This window comes from Phymastichus coffea, unplaced genomic scaffold (assembly GCF_024137745.1).
Source record: "Phymastichus coffea isolate CEN01 unplaced genomic scaffold, Cenicafe_Pcof_1.1 PCOF00154, whole genome shotgun sequence".
In the NCBI taxonomy this organism is placed as follows: domain Eukaryota; kingdom Metazoa; phylum Arthropoda; class Insecta; order Hymenoptera; family Eulophidae; genus Phymastichus; species Phymastichus coffea.
The window spans coordinates 357857-373756 of NW_026706965.1; the positions used below are offsets into that span (position 1 = coordinate 357857).

The following is a 15900-nucleotide window of genomic DNA, read 5'->3' on the forward strand; positions in this document are numbered from 1 at the left end:
TCATACACCATCGAAATACCATTCACTTAGGCAAAACATTACATCAAAGGAAGACTTATTATGGAATATACACGGAAACATGTTTCTTTAAGAAAAAGAAATTTCATTCAATTATCAACAAAAAATACAAAATTAAAACACTCACTTCAAAATAAATAAATACTCTCGGAGGGAGAGATTTGTTCTTCTGGATCACTTGTCCAATGAAAACTTTACTTTTCAATTACATATTTTTAGTCGAAATCTTGGGCAGGAGTCTTTCGAAGTAAACAATATATGCACTTGAGCATACACAATGTCGACTTGGGACGAAATACATTGAATTTTTTTATTACACGCGTGCGTCATCGCTGAACAAAATCGCAAATTTCGTTTTATCGTTCGTTTTTTATCATTCATAGTGAGTTTTTGAAAAACTTATACAAGAAACCTTGATGGCTTACATTTGTACAAGAAAACAGAAAAAATTGGAATATATTCAATTCTTAGTTTAACATGATGAAGTATTGCTTGCTTCAGTCGCATTTACATAAAGTTTAACCAGTCTTTGTACTTCTAAATGAAAGCTTTGTCAATCATAGAGCACTTTACAATGTGTATGTGTGTATGTGTGCGCATATATGCATGCATATATATATATATATATATATATATATATATATATATATATATATATATATATATATATGACAAGTATTTTCAAAAACTCAGAACATTATTCTTTTGATCATCTAATTCTAAACCCTCACACTAAGAATTATGTAGCGGCAAATGTTTTGCGTCAAATTAATTTTTTTGTTTGTCACTTCTTTTACATTTTGTTTCATATTTTTTTATCGTTTTAAGTATACAATTATTATTATGAAGTAGGAGGCTGGGCACCGCCCACCGAGTTTATCACAGTCGCCTGGTGCCGCAGCACATACGTATACGTGGTTCAGCCTTAAAACCTACCTCTTACAATTCTACCGTTTAGACCTTATCAACTAAAGTTTCCTTTTCTTCGTTCGTCACTTATTCCAGTCGTATATGAGAGCTTTGCTACGCACAACGATTTCTTATTTCGTTTATTTATTCAATTTTTTTAAACCTTTTCCTTACACGCTATTTTTCCACTTGCTTATTGCTGTTCGTCGATGGGATATCGACTGATTTTTATTTTATTTCATGACTTTTATCGCTTCAAGTACATAGTTTAAGAAATAAGGTAGACGACTGTTTCTTTCTTGTCAATCTTTATCTTTGAACTGTACAAAAGGGAATTGGTTGCAATAAGTATCATTTAGTTCACTTTACTCTATTTATTACTATGTAAAAGAGGAACAAATCCGTTTTTATCGTTGATCGATTTTTTTCTCTTTAGCTTCATTTTTCAATCAAATCTTTATATTCAGCAAATCAATTGTATAAATCTATTCAAGAATAGTACAAATTAGTACGCAATCCGTAATATAAATATAAAATCAGATAATAGCATAGTCAAAAAATATAGTTCATAAATTTAAACAAAGCCAAAACATAACGTAACTTAAAAAATCGTATGAATATATCTTTCGTATAAAAAATGTGAGTTCAGCAGGTTCTGTCATTTCATATTTGAATTTTATAACGTGACCTTTTTTCCTTAATAGATAATGGATACATTTTTATTTGTTTCTCGTTCGACGTAAATATTCAAAGTTAAAAGTTCTTTTTATTTATCTTCCTCAATACCGCGAGTTAATAGTGACAATATTGAATGTATAATATTTACAGCAATGCACCGAAGAAGCCAGAAGAAATACACTTGATTTATTTTTTGAAAATTTTCCGCATTAACGACGTTATAGCTTCCGGGCACACGGCACAAAAGACGACACTTAGAGTTTAAAAATATAATCATTAATATGTATATATACTTCAATAAATTTTGAGTAGCCGTTTTATCAATATAATATATACCGATACTTTGACATTTTTTGAATCCTTAATTTTCTTTCTTCTGTCGTTTATAATTCTTAGCGCCACAAAATTATGTATGATTATCAATGCTTGCCCGCTCTCTCCCTCTCTCTCTTTTCTATATAATCATGTACAAGCTGCGAAGTCTAGTTAGGTCTACATAAAATCATAAGTACATATACACCTTATCGCTCTAATTACGTATAAGTAGTCGAGGAATTCTCGAGCGAGAGAGTTTACGATACACACGGTTGAAATTTGAACATCAGAAACAAAAGTAAGTCACTTACACGTAGACAAATTGATTTCTTTTTTTATTTATACATTGAACCATACATAATTTGTTTTATTCCACTTGCGTCATGTTACTGTATCTTGGAGGGATAGCACTTTTTTTGTTATGAGTATCGTCAAAGAAGAGAGACATTCCTCAATATTCAAATGGCACAATCAGGGTGATATAATTATTACTGTATGGCATCATCTATTTCTCTTAGTTATTTGGTGTTTGATTGATGGTTTGACAGTGGGTAAAAATCTTAATGAGGTATACGTAACCGAAAACTAGGGTACGAGGTATATGTATATACCATTTACAATGTGAATCATAAAAAGAATAATTGCATAGTATAGCTGTCTTAAATTATTTGTATACAATTTTGTACAACTACATACTGCGTAGTCAAAAAAGTCATGCACATATACTCTACAAGTTGATAAGCTTGTACTTGACTGTAAAATGAAGAGACTTTTAGGAACTTGTATGTGTGTATGTAAAATTGAGGTCTGTCATATTATCTGAAGCGGAAGTGAGACTACATTTAGAAGTATCTTTTTCTTTAGATCTATAGCGAGACAAAAAATAAACTCTCCTTTAGGTTATGTATCGTTATATCAAGTTCAATTGAGATCCATTAGACTCATCTTCAATCCACGATGCACAAGAAAAATAATGTGCAACTTGTGAGAAAAATGTAACTCACAATAGTAGAAACAGAGTGATTTACTATTTTTAGAAAAAATTATTCTGGAAGAAATATATATTGTTTATCGAAAGACTATTGTATAACTTTTTTAGATATAGAAACAAAGATAAATCTGCATACTTAAACGTGTGACTATTACGCATACAATAATATCGAGAGCGTAATGATGGCGAAAATGCAAATAACTGTACAAGTCGTCGAGGAAGAAAAATACACCTCGATGTATGTTGAACACAGTCGAACGAAGGTATAACAGTATTTTATTCGAAGATCGAGTATATCAGCAATTTTTAAAGCGTAGTTGTTACTAGTATCTTCTTTTTTATTATTTTCATAGTACAAGGCGCTTTTTGCTGTTACATCTTACATCTTAGTTAATGAAGAATTTCTAAATTTTTGGCAGCACGTTCATTTAAACAAAGTAAAAAATAACAAGTACATTGATTTCATTTATTAGTAAAATGCTTGCCTTACCACCGCAAACCAGTATTGTTGCAAAATAATAGGAAAAAAAACACTTCAACGAATGAAATAAATTTTCAATGTATGCAACAAACGTACTGCCATGCACGAGGTTCGTATTCAATTAGAAGAAGTATACTTGGAAAAATCTATAGAACTCTGTTGGCCGAGTAATAGCCTAGAGTTTAAACGCACACTGGAGGTTCTTTTGAAAGATCTCTGATCATCATTATGAGTTTTGTGAGTACGGCTTTTACTTATGTGACAGTTAAAGCGAAAACTAGCCTCGGATACCTTAATACTGAACAGGATGATGGACGATGAGGAGAAGAGTTGAGATGAATACAGGGAAATGATTGTTCGTCGTGGTCAGTGGACGAAAGGCTTCGTTTCATCGATATCGATGCCACCATCCTCACTGTCTTCGTAGTCATCACGGCTGTGTTGTTCGATACCGTCGAGACCTGAAGTCGAAAATTCTCTTATTCAATGTTCAGATTGAAATTGAAACTATTGACAACTGTACTAACCGGTATAAGCACCCTCTCCATCGCTCGAGCCATTGTATTCACTACCGGAGTCTTCGGATTGCCAATCACCCTGCTGCAAATTCTTAGAATTGGTCTTGGACTTGGGTCGACTTTTTCCGCTGAAATTACGTATTTGTGGTGGTGGCGTTGGCGCGGTTGTGGCCACCGGTATGGCCCCAATATCGGTCGTATTGGCACCGTCAAGCATTGGCTGCAGTATGCGTCGACGCGCGTTTATAAACCAATTATTCACCTGCAACAACGTTAGATTCGTCTCGCTGGCTATGGTGCGCTTCTCATCCTCCGTTGGGTATGGATGCTACAGAAAGTCCAAAAAAATTATTTTTTAAAGTTTATTTCAAAAATTACAAATATAAAATAAGAAACCTAATGTAATCATCCTAGTTTTTTTTCTTTTTTTAATTAACTAAATTATTATTTATTACAGTATGGAAAAAATAGAAACATTTTAATTAAAATAGAAACTTTGGTTATTAAAATGTATAATTTTTATGAAATATAAAAATTAAGTTTAGTAAATTTATTAAAATAAAAATAAAGTCAAGTAAAAATACATTTTTATTATAAAAATAACCAACCACTAAATGCTGAAAGAGCCAAGCGCGCATAATATTGGTAGCGTGTTTGGGAAGGACGCCTCGCTTGGGCTTTGGCTTGCGGGCTGAAAGCGCGCCGACGCCAACCCCAGCAGCGACGCTATAAGCATCCTCGTCATCTTCGCTCTGCATAGACGAAGGGGAGCCTGCAACAGTGATGTCTGCACCACCAATACCGACAAAAGTTTTTTATTAGTTTTTCCTTGTAAGTTCGCCTTTGTTTCATTAAAAAAACAATTTGTATTTTCAAAATTTGAGTTTTTTTTTAATTGTTATAGCTCACAAGTTGATTTAGTGAAAAAATTTGCAAATATATTTTTGGAAGTGTCTTTGTTATAAGTGTCGCATGAAAGATCATATGTAGTCTAATAACCTAAACCTCTTCTCTTATGTATTGCTGCGACACCCAAGAATTGCAATTCGTTCTTTGCCTCTTGCAAGGCGAACAGTCCCCAGTAACTTGCTTCTTCAACGTATACTCTGTCAGACGAATTACTCAAAGAGTCCGCTTCTACAAATGGGGATAAACATTGTTTGACTTTTGGAAAATTGTTCTATCAAAACCACCCTTTATAAGTAGTAAAGGCTCGATAGAACATCTTTAAGTGACAGAGTTTTTGTCTTAAAATATCCTGAAAGCTTCGCTGACGTTATAGCTTGCCCACCTTGTCCAAGATACATGTCGTTAACGGGCGCCGGATGTGCTCCAATCTGCGAAAGTGGCGTGCCTCCATGAACAGCTGGACTGACAGACCGATGATCATCAAGATCGGACGGCGAGCGATGATGCCGAGCGTCAATGGAAGACGATGATCTGGAACCCGACGACGGTCGCAGCAGCTGCTGCTGATGCTGCTGCTGTTGGTGCGACTCGAAGGCCAGTGGATCCGAGGGCCTCGGGTGATGGGATAACGATGATTCGTCGCTCACTCGGAGTCCGTTAGCTCCCGACTCAACATCATTGCCTGTAGATGACAGCACCTGGCAAATATATGTTGCAGCTAGCTGTCAAAGAGCAGGGAGCTGGGGTTGCGGCCGTAACTTACAAGAGGCGCGCCTTTCTTACCAAATCCACGATTTTACGTATCAATTGTTTAAAAATATGTTCGGAAGAGAAATATTGAATATTCTTTTACTTTAAATCAATAATTCAGTGACATCGTTGTATGAGGTTGTTAATCATGGTTGACAAGAATGTCTGACCAAAGCGTTGACTTTACTACTTATTTAAACCTCATAGTTCAGATTCACTTTTTAAAATATGTTTCGCAATGTGATTGTAATGTCCTGTTTCATGAGTAATTATATTGAAAAAAAAATGAGAAGTGATAACTGTAACAATTAAATAATTATGCTGTTGAAAGTAATCAAAACTTTTTATCACCTAATAGACACGTTTTAATTTATTTGAAGCGATTATATGAATATATAATTTATCTGAAGTGATAATCATACAATAAAAATAAATTCAGACTTTTGAATATCACGAAACAAAAAAAGATATTCTAAAACAGGACTTTGCAATACGCTTCTACTAAAATACAAGAATAAGAATTTTACGTAGATTTGGTTACAGTACTTGAAAGATTACAATTGCAAAAAGCGAAAATTGAATAGTTAATTAGTAAAGCAGTTAGCTTTCCGTTAGATAGAAAAATAGTAATTCAGACAACAAAAAGTTCGATAAATAAACTGTACATTGTGATTAATAACCGCGATACCACAAACCAAAACTTTATGACAAACGCGACATTATGCTCAGAAAAATAACATATAAGTCACAGCGAATGAATCGGAAACTAAAGTAACAAGGCACGCAGTAAAACTTCGCGAAATTTACATTGGCAACTTGAAAATGACTTTCGAAAAGCAATCGCCGCCTCGCGATAAATCAACTCACTTGGAAAAAAAATCCTGGCAACGTTACAACAACAAAAAATTGATTACGGAAAAAGGAAGTTGGCACTAAAGTTATGCGCGTCGCGCATACGTCAACGATGATAAAAACTGTGAGAAAAAGAGAGACCGAGAGAACACACAATGCGTCTAACGGAGTGCTAACTGAAAATCAGCTGCCATTTCCGTGGGCGCCGATACATATGCCTCGGCGCGCCTCTCCGTACATATTGGGATCTGCGTCTACTTGGACAAGGAGGAGCCAAGGATTGTTGTTCGTTTTTTCTTCGTTCGTTGGTGAGAGTTTGATGCAGAGGAAGTGGAACGTGAGATTCGTATTTTTTAATACAGACGACGTATTGGTATTTGATAATATTCTTAAAAGTCTATCTCACAGACGAATTAAAAGTAGATGTCAATTTCAAATATATCTAATCATCATCATACAGAATATTACATTTTTCAGTACGTCCTCTGCGACGTTTCAAATGCAGGAGATTCAGAGAATGATTGTTTGGAAAGCGTGCCGCTGATGGATAAAAAGCGCTTATATGTGTGCAACCATTATGTTATATATAAATATTAGTAATAAATGTTAGTTCATAGAGAAAAAAATCGATTGGTAGGTGCCAAGATTATCGATATCTCATCTAATCATCAATTAATCAAAGTAGAATTCCCAGCACCAACCGTAAAATACAATTATAACCTCTACCATATTTTTTTTAGGAAAGAACTAGCTAACCTGCAGTGGACTGCTGCCATTGCTGCCACTCGACGGCGCGAGTCCATCGTGACCGTGATGACCATAATCGCTGCGTAATAAATTCTCGCTTTGCATTTTGCCCTTTAAACACGTGATGTAACGATTGCAGAAGTCTTTGCACAGCTCTTGTACTTTCTCCAGCTCCAGCAGGTGAATCCGCAACACCTGGATGGCTTTGATCATCTACGATGATGTTTGATAATTAATTGTGTTAGCTTCTATAGTTTATAAAGATTTGTTTTCTTAGCTAGCTACTATCGCTTTCTTTTGCGACGTGTTGTTCTTTTGTTTTTTTTTGTATACTTATGAAAATTCGTCGATTCCTAAATAAATATTAATAAATTTAAAAAAATACGATCTCGAATAACTTTAATTGATTTGAACTCAAAATGATTTTCAAAAAAACAACTGTTGAAAATAATGATGGAAGTCGTCAGAAAAACAAAAACAACCTCGAATAACTTGATTAAAACTTCTTGGCGTCGTTTGAAAATGAATTTTTAATAACAAAAATAAAACAAAGAGAAAAGAAAAAAATAATAACATTGTTGAAAACAATAGTCGAAGTTTCTTAATTATGCACATCAGCAAAAGTTATCCTAGCGCTGGATCGAGTTAAAAGTCATTAAACGGCGCAAAGTTGCAATTCGAAGTTGTACGTATAAAGGATTAAAACGTGATACTCTTGCGAGATTTTCATAAAACTTCTCTCTCGGGCAGGGGCGCTAAAGTCGATGCGGGGATTAAAATAGGCAGCTCGCTCGCTCGCAGCTAAGGGAATTTAATACTTAAACACGAGCGCATTTCCATCTCGTAAAGAGGGCTTTACTCGCGCGTTCGCGTAAAGTTATAAAAAAATGGGGGGCATTTTTTTCTTCACACTCGTCGTAAAAAAAAAAATTCTTTGGAGTTTTTTGGCGTCGAGTGAAGGAAGAGAGCGAGCGTACCAGACCGTCGATCTCGGGGTCATTGATGAGGAAAGGCTTGCGATCTCTCTCTTGGTGCTGCACGAAAGCCTGTATGTCCATATTGAACGACTCGGAGGTAGAATTGTCGGACGACTGCGTGGCTTGCTCGCATCTCTCGAACAGCAAGGCGAGCAGGGGGAAGAGGGGGTGCTTGTAAACGGCGCGCTTGTCGGCTTCGAATTGCGCTTGATCTTGATGGCTGGCGTAATCGGCGACCCCCGTTGCAGGGTCCTGATCGTAACCCGGGGTCACCATGGCTAACGCCACCGCGGTGCTGCCCTCTTGCATCCTATCATTCCTCATGGGAAGCAACTGGACTAGCCAAGCAAGGCCTCAACATTCTTGAAAGCTTCTTGTGTCGTTCAGTTTCTCGAAGTCACTGTCAAACTGCTGGGTTCACAGTGGATCTGAAAAAAGAGGGTTTTTCTTTGCTGATTTTCACTAGTCATACGTGATAGAAGCTTAAATTTATATACTGATGTTTCGATATGTCGACTTGATACTTGTGATTTCATGTTTTATCTAGAAGTTCCGATAAACATTTGGAATATCGGAGTAGGTACGAGAAAACTTATTTGGAACGTGCCTGATTTCTTTTAGATTTTCAAAGCCCCAGGAACGAGAATTCTTTATTATTTTTTCTCGATATAATACGTCGAATGCAGCATAATTTGCAACATTAAAGTAAATTGAAAAAAAAGAAGAAAAAAAAATATATCTCGATGTATGTCCCCGCTGTAAATAAAAACGATGAAAAATTGGAAAAGAAAGACACGCACGTAGCCATCCCAAAATAAACATATTTATGCGATTAAGTATTCATTGCGCGCGAGGGCGTCGATCTCGTCGTCGCAGTCGGCGTGAATGCACCTTTATCCCTCTCCGTGCAGAAACCTCCTCTCGCTCTACACTCGCTCTCCGCAACCGGGCGAAGCGAGAGAGCGCTACTGCATTTAAATGTCATCATTAGGAGTTTCTCTTTCCCTCTCCTCTCGTGTACACGCACATACACGCGCGCGTGTAGCGAAATTCCGTTTTTTTTTTTTTCGTTTCTCCTGTGCTTTTATTTTGCCCCCTCGGACGAGAACAAGAAAAGAAAAAGGAACAGGACGCGAAAGGGATTTATACGTTGCAGGGTGCACGCGGCGCGAAAAGTGTAAGTGTGAAAGAGGCTTTACGAAAGCTGACGAAGTTTTCGAGCTTACGAGGAGAATGCCTTGAGTCAGCGAGTTTCGCGGCTTTCCACGCGCTGCGGCGCAAAAAGTAGCAGAGAGTCGCATTGTTCCGGGCGCACTTTTATTCACTTCCCGGCAAGCTTTTGTTTTTGTTTTTTGTTCTTATCGTCGCGAAAACAAGTTTCGTCCCTCTTTCCGAATTGGATATATTTGTGACTCGCGTCAATTTGAATCCGCGTAGGAAATATAAAACGCGAGATTAATGAAGCTCCGACGAGTCGATGATTCCCGTACGGAGATTGTCGGCGCAAAGGTAACGGAATAATACATTGCCGAATCAATGCGACCTTTCGCGGTCGTCGAGGCGCGAGAGGAAAACAACTGCCAAGTGGAAAAGGCGCTCCTTCGCATCAATTACGCATAAAGCCCGTTTTAATGTTTAAATTTGAAAGTGCGCGTATATACGGGCAAGCCGCCCCACGAGGATTGCGCGCCTTAAAGCCTTGGGGGCGGCAGCGCCGAGAGAGGAAAAGCTCCTGGCACCGTGTGAATAAATAAAGCCAAGTGGGCACGTGACGAAAACGAACAAGAAGAGAGCAAAAATCGCGCGCGCGGGCGCGCGTGTATCTTTTTCCGGGATCTCGTTTTTTGTTGTTGCTTTTTTCGATATCGTGGCGCAGCCCGCGCCTTCGGCGGATGCGTGCCACCCTGAATACGCAAGTTTTCTTTTTTTTTTTTTCTTCTCCCTTTTTTACAAGATTTGAAGCACTTCCGTTTGATTTGGTTTGGTTTGGTTGCAAAAGTTTGTGTTCTTTTTTAGTTGGGGTAGGATACTTTTTAGAATGCATGAAAGTGTATGGAATGCGCGAGTTAAAGGTGAATTCATCGCGTTGTGAATCGGATTTCGTTCGGCAAGAACGAAAATAATGACTTGTAATCTATGATATGAAGAAACACCGTCGTACAATCAGGCGAAATTCGTGTAATAATGAAATTAGCGCAATAGTATTAGAAAATAAAAGAATAAATAAAAGAAAAAGATAACGCTTCCGTTCGGCTACTAGATGAAAGAAAAGTGACAATAAGCATCAGAAAATCCATCGTGAGACTGGCTGATCGCCGAAGCGACCATGACGATGGGGGAAGAAAAAGCGGGAAAGGCCGTAATCAGCGGCTATTCACTTGTGCGATAAAATCGCAATTCTGAAACGCGATTAAAGGCTCGTCCGGTAAACCGGTGTCGCACTGACGAATCGACACGTTAATCATTCGAATCATAGCGAAATAGCAGGTAGATCCCAGCTCGTCACCGTGGGAGTCGGTTTTCGCGCGTGACCAAACTTACGGCGTGTGAAAATCAATCGACATTCAGGTCCAGGAGGCCATCCGCCCGCGACGCGCTCACGGGAACGCAATCGAATGCGGACCCGCGTAAATGAATTTGTTGCACGTCGCCGAACGAAGAAATAGAATCAGACGGCCATTCGAAGACAGCTGTGCTTTATTTTCTCTTTACGCCCGTGCACGTGCTGCTGTCGCTTGTCGGTTGCGATATTTAGAAGAACACTTGATTACGTTCGGCTTGAGTCCGCGTGACATTGCCTATGGACTGTGCTTTTCCTCGCAGATGAGCTTCGGAATGGTTTGATCTTTAAATTCAGCGACAGTCCAATGAGCTGAGTTAAACACGAAGCTTCATGATTCTTTTACTTAATATTTTTTAATCGACATTTCACATTAACGTATATCAATATAAACGTGAAGATATCGAGCACAATTATCACAGAACTCATAATCCCATTACTTATTAGCAATTTAAAAGTATCTCTCTACACAGATAAAAAATTGTCGAATCATAAACGACGGACAAAGTAGTGCATTGAAAGAATCGTAATTCCATTTATAATTAAACTTGGATGGAGGTATCGTGTAATCAAGCTTCAATGGCACAAGAAAAACCCAGTGAGATGCTCGGAAAGAAGCAATATATAACAAATCATTCAAGTCCACTTCCGAATCCCCCAAAAATCACATCGTCTATAGAAAACTTACACCCTCACAACTGAAATAAGAAAAAAAAAAACAAAGAAAAAGCTTGCTAGAATAAAGAAGCAATTACCGCAAAGCGCTCCTTTATATATAAATCCCTCGGCCATTGGAAAAGCGCGTACGGCAATAAAGCACGCTGGGGAAAGGCCTCGCCCTCGCCGCCCCGCACGCCCCACCGAAGTGAAATTAAAAAGGAAAACCGAATGGCTGGCGGTGGTCTGTCCCAATAAAGCAAAATACCGCGGGAAATGTCCGCAGCGCTACAGACTTAAGAGCTGCCGCTGCCCCATTACTCGCAAGTGGCGCGCGCGCGCGGCGAGACACCCCCTCCCCCCTCCCGACGTTTATCGCACCGCGAGTCCTCGACAGCGCGCGCGCGCTGACTACACGCACTGAATTACCGCGCCAACTTTTCTTATTAGTCTCGAATCGAGAACGCCTGCGGACGAACGGGACGTTCGCGTTGAAGCTTGCCCGGGAGGCTCGCGACGCAACCTTTTGCAATCGTCTCCGAAGCGCGCGCTTGGCGTAGCCACTCGACTGCTCTGCTCGTCGGCGCGCGGTTAAATAAAGCGAGCGCTGCACCCTTCGACCACCGCGCGACCCTTGGTCTATGTATATATACATATATATATATATATATATAGGGGGAAAGTCAGAGCACGCCGTCGCCGTCGTTGCTCAAATTGCCTTCGTTTGCTTCTTTGCGCGTCTGCTTTGTCTCTCGCTCCTATTATAATGCCTGCACCGCGTCGCTAATTACTTTTGTAAACGCCCTGCTCCCGAGATGTCAGCTGTGAATTATTAAACGCCTCTCCACTGGCACGACTTTTATCTCTGACGAACGAGCTTCCGCGGCTCAATTAGATTTCGCGAGCAGGAACAGCTCACCGATGCTCTAATCTCGATGGGATTATCGAGAGAGAAATAGCGTCGATTACCGCGAGCAGTTAAGTGCTCGCGAGACGAAAAGGCAAATCGATCGCGCGAGCTATCTCTTCGGCGAGGATCGAGCGAAGCAGAAAAGGAAAAGAATCCAAAAGGAAATTGAAATAGCGCGTGAAGCGATTTGTTTACATTCGCAACGATCCAACGCAAGATATACGGCATTTAAACACCGCTTTTAAGAGGCTTCTCAACCCGCTTAAATACATCTTCTCCGCCCGTAAATCCAACTCTCGAACGCACTCGCGCTAGTGGGGCCTTTCTCTCTCTCTCTCTCTCTCTCTCTCTCTCTCTCTCTCTCTCTCTCTCTCTCTGTCTCTCTCTCTCTCTCTCTCTCTCTCTCCCTCTCTCCCTCTCTCTCTCTCTCTCTTTACGTGCGTGTGAGACTTTACCTCTGTGTTTATAAAGCCCCGCGCGCGTAACGAGCACTTCACTTTTCACGATGGACTGCTGAGGCAAACAGTTTTATACGATTTATGAAATGATTGGGCAACGCGAACGAGAGAAAAAGAGAGAAATGCATGTTATTAGCGTCATTGCTTTTATTTGAGCGCCGATTCGTTCGAAAATTGGTTCGATTAAAAATAAGTAAATAGTCGTTTTTCTCTTTTTTTTTCATAAACATGATAACATTTTGCTGACGGTTAGAAAGTCTATAACTGATGTATTTTAACGGATAATCAAATCAATTATAAAAAACTGTTGAGTATTTATTCGTAGCATTACCAATCAATTAGTTTGCAAATTATTCGAGAACCTAAATTTACCAACAAATGCTAAATTGAAATTCCTTAAATGTTGATTTTCTAAAATAAAAGTGGACATTCGAATAAACAATGTTCAATGTCTGAAACAGTAAAGATGAACGTTAAATTTGATAGACCGCACGACATAAAAAATGATCAAGAAAACAACCATAAAGTCTAAACTGCCAAGCCCTGGCACAACAAACCGAGAGCAATATTTCCAATTAACGTTATTACGAAGTCATGCCTCGCAAACGTATGTTCAGACTCGCACTACTAAATTAGTCAGTGCCACTGCGATAAGATAATTCAAAGCAAATTTTTTTCTTTTTTTTTTAACGTTGAGTTAATTCAAATTCGTTGCAGCCATCCGCAGTGAGAAACAGCGGCCCTGACATTTTCTTGTTTAATTCATCGTTGTTGCAAGACATTGACATCGATTGAAAGAAAAAGTATTCGATAACAATGGACGTTTTCGAATGATGGAATCGAAAACACGGCGTGACAAAAGGGTTTTTATGTCTTGGATTACGTTTGTTTGTCGCGTGCCAATATTGGGTCACGTGCATACAAGTGAGCGTTAGTTTGGCGTGTAAAATGTAAAATTTGATATATATATATATATATATATATATATATATATATATATATATATAAAATTTGATATATGACGATGTAGAATGGTGTTGATAAGTATGGTTTATCTGGGAAAAATAATGCAAACAGAGAATGGTTATTATTAGGTCAACATACGTCGTTGAAATTTTTCAAAATGCTTGTTTTACCGACAGTGATTACATAAGTTGATGGAACAAAATTCGAATAAAGAAAATATAATATCACCTGGTAATTTTATTTTGTGAGTATGCAAGTAATGATTTTTTTTACATTTCCTTCCGTGAATTAACTACATTCTGAGATTTCCTAAGTATCATATGTTTCCTCATATTCAGCATTACTTAAAAATTTTATTTATTAGGACTTCAAAACGAATTATTCTTATGAATATGCATGAAAATAGATTCAACGGCTTAAAAAAAATCCAATAAACGTTTTCAAACCACATGAGTTTACTTAGATTTTGAAGCATTGCAGATATCGGAGGAGAATTACAATTCTACTAGCGAGTAGAACTAAAAAAACTACATGACTTCAGAACTTTAATTTAAACGTGACCAATATTCCAAGTATCGATGTAAGGTTATTCGAAAAAAAATGATGTTATATTTATTTACCACAATGATGTTGCGTCAAATATTAGATTTTTCATTCATTATACACTGCGAGCAAATAAAAATGCACAAATCTACTTAGCGAACAACCATTTGCGAAAATTCAATTGATACTTCGGAACGCACACACTTAACACATTCATGCTCCAAAATAACTTATAGTCAACGCGTACACTCAACACTTGCCAATAACAAAAAATAGAAGTCCGATGAATAGTCAAGTCGTTACGAGTAGTAGCACGTTGACAGCACGACTGCGAAAACCTTATCGCCGTGGGGGTATACCCGAAACAAACAAACAAAGCTCATCCAAAAGGAATGATACGTAAAGTGACATTCAAAGCCCAGCAGGCTGGAGAGTATAAGATACAAGTATAAGCGGAGAAAAGAGGGGGAATCGCCGGCGCCGCATCTTTTCTCTCTTCGCGTTTTATACAGCGGAAAAAAGAAGGAGCTCTCCTCTCCTCTCCACTCATTCTCTCTCTCTCTCTCTCTCTCTCTCTCTCTCTCTCTCTCTCTCTTTCGCTTGGCGCTATCGATCGCATCAATCTGCAATTCTGTCATGAAAGAGAGAGAGAGAGAGAGAGAGAGAGAGAGAGAGAGAGTGAGAGAGAGTGAGAGAGAGGACGGGCGAGAGAAATGGGCGTTCACTTTATGCCATCCCAACGAGAGAGAAAGAGAGCTGCGCGCCGCCGATGACTTTTTCGCACGTCGCGGCGCACACACTGTCCATCTCTCTCTCGCCCTGCGAATACCTAACCTCAAATATCCCGTAGTCATACACTGTATATTTTTTTACGCATTCTCGAACGTCACATGCTAATGACGAGGAAAAGGGGATTATTTATTTTCGCACGAATTCTATGTACGTGATAAATGAGACGTTTGTGTCATTTACCTGAAACCGGCGCTTTACTTTCACTCTATCTATCTCTCTCTCTCTCGTAGACACCACTGGCGTCTTCGATAAATACGCACGCACTGCACTATATAGAACCGCTGCGGCGTGCACGCACAAAAACACTGGCGAAAAAAGTAATAAAAACAGAAAACTATCTTCGACACCTTGGCCTCGTGGTCATTGAATGGACGGCTTTTGTTTTCTTACATTCACACACGCACTCCGTATATACACTTGTTTCGCGAAATAAAATTAACAATAATTATTTATAAGTTTTCGAGATCGCACATATATAACACACACGCGCTCTAGCAAGAAGAGATACCAAGTTCACTTTTTGGCAGCGAAACACAGACTAAAGTAACGAAGTGTTCGCCTTGAGAGAGTGCGAGAGACACACGATACGGACCAGTCTCTTCTCTCTCACAGCTCGCTGCTCACCCTTTTCCCTCTTTATCTCTCTTTCTCTCTCTCTCTCTCACTCACTCTCTTTCGTTGCTGCTGCTGCCTGGCGTGCCAGAGGCAGAGCGGCGTGTCGCTCTTTTGTGACGTCACCAATTCAATACTTTTCGCTAAAGGTGCCGTCGTGTGGATGTCGGAGGAGGATAGCATGATAGCAAAGAGAAAGAAAGACAGAGAAGCAGGTTAATTTCGGCGGATAACCACTAGAGCGCGCTTTTTTTGAA

At 38.9% G+C, this 15900-nt stretch overlaps 1 protein-coding gene across 2 annotated transcripts; it reads right to left on the bottom strand.

The window, feature by feature from the left end:
- Positions 1 to 706: 706 nt before the first annotated feature.
- Positions 707 to 15732, bottom strand: LOC131672590 (homeobox protein PKNOX1-like). Of its 2 annotated transcripts, none has more exons than XM_058949928.1 (7): positions 15212 to 15732; positions 8146 to 8573; positions 7178 to 7381; positions 5202 to 5517; positions 4519 to 4682; positions 3920 to 4238; positions 707 to 3853 (listed from the first exon to the last, which is right to left on the bottom strand). In XM_058949928.1, exons 2-7 carry the CDS (start codon positions 8467 to 8469, stop codon positions 3759 to 3761), a joined length of 1422 nt encoding a protein of 473 aa, XP_058805911.1. In that variant the 5' UTR covers positions 8470 to 8573; positions 15212 to 15732; the 3' UTR covers positions 707 to 3758. The 2 variants fall into 2 exon arrangements, with proteins under 2 accessions (XP_058805911.1, XP_058805910.1); XM_058949927.1 differs by having other exon boundaries at positions 4519 to 4697.
- Between the last annotated feature and the right edge of the window lie 168 nt (positions 15733 to 15900).

Bases quoted from the DNA above. Each gene is read 5' to 3' on its own strand.
- LOC131672590 (XM_058949927.1), bottom strand. From the start codon at position 8,469: ATGAGGAATGATAGGATGCAAGAGGGCAGCACCGCGGTGGCGTTAGCC. The intron at 5,518-7,177 runs GTTAGCTAGTTC...TATATTTGCCAG, and splicing joins ATGGCAGCAGTCCACTGCAG to GTGCTGTCATCTACAGGCAA. The intron at 4,698-5,201 runs GTGGGCAAGCTA...TTGGTGGTGCAG, and splicing joins CGACATGTATCTTGGACAAG to ACATCACTGTTGCAGGCTCC.